The 7,597-nt window shown below is 44.5% G+C and overlaps 1 protein-coding gene across 1 annotated transcript; it reads left to right on the top strand.

Annotated features, from left to right (window-relative positions):
- Positions 1-1,561: 1,561 nt before the first annotated feature.
- On the top strand, positions 1,562-5,808 carry SOX4 (SRY-box transcription factor 4). The gene has a single exon (XM_030211503.1). The coding sequence runs from the start codon at positions 2,289-2,291 to the stop codon at positions 3,450-3,452; it is 1,164 nt and encodes a 387-aa protein (XP_030067363.1). The 5' UTR covers positions 1,562-2,288; the 3' UTR covers positions 3,453-5,808.
- Positions 5,809-7,597: the final 1,789 nt, after the last annotated feature.

The raw sequence follows: 7,597 nt of genomic DNA, 5'->3' as shown, positions 1-7,597 counted from the left end.
GCTCGGTTCCAACTAAACGCTGATCTGTTTTTGTTTTGTTTTTCAAACCACGCTTCGCTGTTTACTTTCTAAACACCGTTCCACCTTATTTCTACGCATCAGGAAGAAAAAAATTGGGATGAGGACAAAACACTAGGGAAGACGTCATTTTATTATTTTCTATAAAACAATCCAGTAATGTAAGACGGCCCAAAGCTAAGAACCGTGGATCTGAGCAGGCATCTAGACACACATACCTCCCCCACTGCGGAGGAGTAATCGCTGCAGCTCAGCCAGAACGTGCCTGGATGTGGGGCAGCGAGAGCACCCAGCATGACCTCAGCCACGTGTTCCGTCTGGCTCTTCTTTTTCCAGCATCCCTCCCTGCCCCCCAGCCGACTGCAGCCACGGTCCAGACGGCGGGGCTTGAGCTGGCGAGCTCCCGCCCTCCGGGAGGTGGGACCTGGCTGGCTCGGAAAATAAGGCGGCCCGGGATTAGAGGCAGCTCCGCCCCCCTCGCCTCGCCTGCCAGCCGCTGCTGGAATTGGAAAGCAGTCGCTCGTTTTTCTGTCTCTAGTCTACCCGTTTCAGCGGAGACGAAGCAGCCACATGTGTTCTCCCATCCTCCCGAAAAGGGCAGGCAGGAACAGAGATCCACATTAAAATAATAATAAAGATAATAGCGTAATGCTTAGATTTTTTTCCGTGAAGGTGGTGGAATCGCTGTAGATTTTGAAAAAGAAATGGGGCGATGCGATACGTAAATGAAATACATTAAAAACAAACAAAAAATAGCACCCGCAGTCATAACAGAAAACAAACAGCCTGGGCTTCAAGAGGCAGGAGGCTAGCCCAGTTTCAGCTTTGACTACAAGAGCCGCGAAACACGAACCCATCCTTATCAGGTTGCCACAGACTATATAATTGATAGTGCCAGTTATTGCTACAATGGTAGGGAATGAGGTTCAACAGGAGAGCACATTGTTTAAGGTAGTATGAGTGCGCTCATCGCATGCGATAGCTGTACAAAGAATATATAAGACTAGTTATGATGGCAAGGGCTGCGCCGTGTTTTCTTACCGTTCTCCGTCAACCTTGATCTGTTCTTTATATTATTATTATTCAGTATTTTATAAGAAATATTTTATTCGCGTACCGATGGCTACTTCTGAGCTCCTGGACCTGAAAAAAATAATTAAGCATTTTTGCAGGAAACTAGTCCCCGTTTTTTTTTTTTAACCTTGCATAATAAATAGAAAATACATCTCTCCCGCCCCTCAATAATTTCGTGCATTATTATCCAGTTCACACACGTAACAGACGCTCGCACGGAAAATAAGAAATCTCAGCCGCACTTCTGCCCCTTTTAAAAGTTTGCTGGGTAAATGGAATGAGGTCAGATTTGGAGCTTCTCATTGCACGCGGTGATTATTATTGCATCGGGTTCCAAGCCAATTGGAGGCAGTGGGGCGGTGTTTGGCACGAGGACGCGTTGGATACAGTGGCTGATTGGCTGACGCTGGCCCTGGGAAGGGATAAAGGGGCGCGAGGCGGAATTGAGGTCCGTTCAAAGCTGCAGAAAGCGAGTCAGTGTGTCGGGAGGGGGAAAAGGCCAGATTCTAAGCCTGGGGCTTTTACTGTTGGGGCATTCATGGAAGAAGCAGAAGAACGGGGTCTTTGTATGTAGGCTAGCGCCTGGGCTCCTTGGAAAACGTACATTGAAATTCCAGCTGTACGTGTGACTTTTTATACATATTTTTTTTTTTGCTATCTCATAAAACCATTTCCACAAACTGTTAAATTATTAGCATCTTGAACAAGTCAAGGAGGCAGACACATACTATTTTTGTACAGTTAAGCGACTACATTTGGAAAATGCTTCCCAGTGCATTTGAAGGAAGACACTTATGAACTGGAGTCAGCTGCAGCAGGGAATGTATTTGTAAGTGACGAGCGGAAATTAAAAAAAAAAAGTGGATGACCGGCGACTGCTTTAGAGACTAAAAATAAGAAATCACTCTCTGCACTTGACCGTGGTTACTGCATACCCCCTTGTCTGCAAGAAATATCAATAAATATATAAAAAGCCAGCCGTTACTCCAAGCAGCGTGCATGAAGTGAGAGCTCGTCTGGGAACTGCACATACTTCAGTCGCAGCGCCAAGGACTCTACATCGGCGCTTTGGACTTTTCACGGGGTTCAACCTCGTTTTTAATTGTGGTTGCAGTTGGTTTTCCCATTCGAGCACACTGCAGCCCGGGACTTGCTCGGATCAGGACGGCGGTGGTGGCAGCAGCAGCAGCAGCACTATGGTGCAGCAGACTAACAACGCCGAGAACACAGAGGCGTTCCTGGCCGGCGAGAGCTCGGACTCGGGCGCCGCTATCGAGCTAGGCATGGCGTCCTCCCCGACCCCGGGCTCCACCGCCTCCACCGGGGGTAAAGCCGACAACCCCAGCTGGTGCAAGACCCCCAGCGGCCACATCAAGCGCCCGATGAACGCCTTCATGGTGTGGTCGCAGATCGAGCGGAGGAAGATCATGGAGCAGTCGCCGGATATGCACAACGCCGAGATCTCCAAGCGGCTGGGCAAGCGCTGGAAGCTGCTCAAAGACACCGACAAGATCCCCTTCATCCAGGAGGCGGAGCGGCTGCGGCTCAAGCACATGGCTGATTACCCCGACTACAAGTACCGGCCGAGGAAGAAGGTGAAATCGGGAAACTCCAAGGCGCCGGGGGAGAAAGGGGAAAAACTGGCTGGCTGCGCCAAATCGGCTTCCAAAAAAAGCGGCGGTGGTAGCAGCAAAGCATCTAGCAAGCCGCACGCCAAGCTCATACTGGGCTCCAAAACCTCAGCAGAGCAGCCGTGCCTGCCCCCGGGCGCCGCCGACCACCACTCCCTCTACAAGTCCCGGACTACCTCCTCCAGCAGCAACAGCAGCAGCAAGCTCGCCCCGACGGTGGCGGAGAAGAAGCTTCGGCGGGTATACTTGTTCGGTGGCCAAGGCTGCTCCCCCATGGCGGTCCCGGCCAGCCCGACCCTCAGCAGCTCCACCGAGGCCAGCGACCCGCTCAGCCTTTACGAAGACTGCGCCGCCTCGCCCGGCTCGCCCTCTGGCTACAGCAGCAGCGGCGGTGGGGGCGAGGGCAGTCTGCGGGCGTCCTCTCCGGCGCCCTCCACCTCGCATTCTTCCTCCTCCTCCTACATCTCTTCGCACTCCTCCTCCTCCACCGCCTCCTCGGATGAAGAACTAGAAGACGACCTGCTGGACCTGAATCCCAGCCCGGGCTTTGAGAGCATGTCTCTGGGTAGCTTTGGCTCCTCTGCCTTGGACAGGGACCTGGATTTTAATTTCGAGGCGGGTTCCGCCTCGCATTTTGAGTTTCCGGACTATTGCACGCCCGAGGTAAGTGAGATGATTTCGGGGGACTGGCTGGAGTCCAGCATTTCCAACCTGGTGTTCACTTACTGAACTGCTCAGACCTGAAGAGAGGGAGAAAACGAGGGTGGGGGGGAAATAATCCTCTAGACGAGAAAGGGAAAGATAAGAGACTGTTTCCTGTGTGCTTTTGTTTTGGTTTTGGGAACTGTGACTCTGTTCTGGCTTTTGTTCAAACGTAAATACAAGATGAAAGGGAATCATCTTTCCAGTGGATGAAGAGTCTTTGCTCCCCCTCGTTCCTTGGGCAGAGACCTGAGCACCCCAGCTCCGGTGTTTTGCAGACACGTCGGCAGTACAAGGGGGTTCAAAAAAAAAGATGCGAGATGCATCTGCAGAGGGGGGAAAGAGGGGCGGAGGATGGCTGCTTCCCCATCTCGATCGCCCGAAGATGGCCAAGAAAACCAGTACTAAGAGGGTTGGCTGCTTTTTCTAATGCACTGGGTGGTGTTTTTCTTTTTCTTGAAAAGCGTCCTTGGAGATCAGGACTTGCAAATGAGAAAATAAAGCAGCCTGACTTACCCCCCTTTGAAAATCGCAGTTTGATTTTTATGCACAGGTAGGGGGTGGGGAAGAGGTTGAGCTACTTGTTTTTCTTAAAGAGAGACTGACATCGTGATTTGGAGAAGATGGAATGGCCCAGTCAGTTTTTAACTGGAAATACATCAGTGGGGAAGAGAAGATGGAAACTTCAGAATTTAACAAATGGATTTGCACGAACGCGCGCTTTTGTCAGCTTCTTGTGATGTCAATGAGATGTTGGACTTTTAAGGACACTAAACTTTTAAAGGAGACAGTTTTACAATATGCCAATTTAGGTATTTGTGGTACAGGGAATTGATGGCGATTCTTTCACAAACCAGTTTTTCCAAGTTTTTTTTTTTTTCCTGGCTCAGAATCGTGATGGTGTTGGATTATTTCACTGGTGGGTTAATATACAGTAGCATGTTATCCTGTCTATCTTTCTAAAGGTTTCTGTAAGACTGTTGAACAGTTATAGTGTTAGGATAATATAAAGCTGATAGATGGCGCTATGTTTGATTCCTATATATATATTAAAAAAAATCACCAGCTTTTTTTCATTCTTAACTCTTTAAAGGATTCAAACGCAACTCAAATCTGTGCTGGACTTAAATAATTCAGGACCAAATTTTTTCTCAGAGTACGTATCTTATTCCTTAGGTGTAAATGAAAAGACTGTTTTTCTCACCGATGTTCCATCCTCGTACTGTTTTTTTTTCCTTTTTGTAAATGTAATAAGATGCCATTTTATATGTGGACATATTTATATTGACCGAACTTTTTTTTTTTTTACTTTATCCCTTTTATTTTGAATTTTAGTAGTTCTCGTGTACCCACACCCAATTTTTGTCTCCTTCACTGAAGGGCTAGAGTTTTAACTTTTAATTTTTATATTTAAATGTAGACTTTTGACACTTTTAAAACGAGAGAAGAGAGATGAAAACGTTTGATTATTTTCTCAGTGTATTTTTGTAAAAAATATATAAAGGGGGTGTTTAATCGGTGTAAATCGCTGTTTTTTGGATTTCCTGATTATACCAACAGGGCGGCTGGTTAATCTCACAAAGAATAACAATCGGCCCCTATTTTTCCATGTTTACACACAATCTGCAGGCTTCTTAAAGTGACAGCGTCCCTTAATTCACCGGTGCACATTGCTTGCCTTTTAAAATACTCACTGTATAACTGAGGGTATTCAATACACTGTAATGCTGACAATGTATCAGTACCTATAGCCTACATATTGTCCAGGACGCTTTAATAAAGTTAACTGGTGCACATACAGCAAAGAAAAACAATAACAAAGGGATACTGTAGCTTTAACTTGAAAATACATCTTGTTTGCACTTTTGTTATAAACAAACAAAAAAAAAAACGTGCCGTTTTAAACCACTGGATCTATCTAAATGCCGATTTGAGTTCGCGACACTATGTACTGCGTTTTTCATTCCTGTATTTGACTATTTAATCCTTTCTACTTGTCGCTAAGTATAATTGTTTTAGTCTCTTATGGCATGATAGCATATGTATTCAGGTTTATAGCTGTTGTGTTTTTAAGATAAAAAGCGAAAACATCTTTGTACATTTAAGTCTGTATTATAAGCAAAAGAGTGTGTATGTATTTTAATGACAGGCACTAGGACGTCTGCCTCAAGGTAGTCGAGTTAAAAGGATTTTTTCTACTTTTGTTATTGTCATTCATCCTGTGCAATATGCTGTGTAGAATTTTTTTTGTCTAAGATCACTCCACAACAAAAGTTCGGGGAATATATCATGCCAGCTAATCATGTCAAGTTCACTGCCTGTCAGATTGATATACCTTCTGTAAATAACCTCTTTTTCGAGAAGGAAATAAAATCAGCTGGAACTGAACCCTAAAAACTGAATTGTTTCTCTCTCATTTTTTGCCCAGGTGGTTGGTCATTAAACAGTTGTCTTACTGATAGAAATTACTGTGCAGACTCTACCAGGAGTAGAATATTTATGCTGAACACGTACTATTTTTTGGCTGCTAAAATAATTTGGCAGACCAGAGCCTTGTAGTGAGCATGTAAGAAAGGGAGGGAGCTAGCTGCATGCCTTCTAGGAATATTAGTACAATCCAAGCAATCTCTTGCTTGAAAAGTCAGAGCTTCCTGTTGAATTCTAGTACCCCTACTTGAGACTGTTTCTCTTCCTGATATCATTCCTGGAAAAGAGGACATTAACTGCTTATTTTAAGATTGCCATAATAATGCCTTGAAACGTTGCTTGTCCTATGTCCAGGCAAGAGTCCCCCCCCCCACCCCCACCCATTTTGACTCCAGAAACCAAGTATTTACATTTCTTTTCAAAATAATTAAATTACTTTTGCACATCTTAAGGGATGGAGGGGTAACTGCTCAGAGCAGCAGCTATAAGCAAAGCATGGAGATGGGGAGTAGCCTGCAGGTAGTAGCAATTACTAAAACCCTAATTATTTATTTGGATTTTGCTCAAACCTTTTCATTAGTAGCTCAAGGTGAGTTACATTCACCTATACTGAGTATTTCCCTGTCTCTGGAGGGCTCACAATCAAAGTTTGTATCTGAGGCAATGGAGGGTTAAATGACTTGCCTAAGATCCCAAGGAGCAGCAGTAGGAATTGAACCAGCCACATCTGGATATCAAGACTGATGCTCTCACCACTAGTTAGTATACTTGAAGGGACTGGATGGACCATTTTGGGCTCCATCTACAGTCTGCTATTTCCTATACCTTGCATCTTGGAGGTGAAAGATCTATTCAATTTCTTGTCTAGCATAAGTGTTACAAGATCAGGCTGTGTAAGCCCTGTTAGCAGCAACCAGAGCAAACTTGTTCTACAGAAAGATTAGATATACTTTTTTTTTTTTTTTTTTTTTACATGTGTTAAAGGCCATTTGAAATTCAGTATTTCTGGAAAGTCTAGATTGTCTGTAAATAAGGACAGAGTAATAGGTTAAACGGTTATCTTGTATCTATCTTCCCACCCTGGAAGTAGATTTAGATTTTAATCTAGGTAGGAAAATCAAGGCCCTGGGGGAAGGTAAGTGGGTTTAATCAACATTCTGCTGCCATTGCTCTACATTATGGGCTTGAACATTTTGGGGATGTTGTGTGATTTCTCTAGTTTTTCCAATTCTACTTTACTACCTGCTTCTTTAATCTGAAACAAGCAATAGGTTTCAAAGGTTTGAATATTCATGAGTATCATAAAAAGCCTTAAATGATGTGGAAGTTACAAAGGAGAAGAAAGAAATGAGTACTTCTAAGGAAGCCTCAGACATAGCACTGATAAAGACATGTGACCTAAATTGAAAAACTTTACTACAAATTAATGCAGGTAATATTTTTATACAATCACTTACACAAATATTATTTCTTCTTTTGGTTTGTTTGACTGTAATACTGGGATTCATTCTATTTTTTTCTTAGTTATATACAGGGACTAATTGTGGCCAAAATTTGTCCCTTCCTTGGTTTCTGTCTTCCCTCAGGCTCTTGTCTTTCTATTTCTTTGCCTAATCCCTGCTGCTATTGTTCAACATCCCAGTGTTATTGCCCCATGACCCATGCTGCAATTGCAACAGCAGTATGTTCCCCTCCCCCCCCAAAGTCTGCTCCAAGGAGGGTTAGATTGAGAACAGGAGACCCTA

Source organism: Microcaecilia unicolor, chromosome 1 (genome assembly GCF_901765095.1).
Source record: "Microcaecilia unicolor chromosome 1, aMicUni1.1, whole genome shotgun sequence".
Classification (NCBI taxonomy): Eukaryota; Metazoa; Chordata; class Amphibia; order Gymnophiona; family Siphonopidae; genus Microcaecilia; species Microcaecilia unicolor.
Note: the sequence above shows the minus strand (reverse complement) of the source record. Positions and strands in the feature narration are given on the sequence as shown.

Excerpts from the sequence above, each read along its gene's own strand:
- SOX4 (XM_030211503.1), top strand. The coding sequence starts at position 2,289 with ATGGTGCAGCAGACTAACAACGCCGAGAACACAGAGGCGTTCCTGGCC.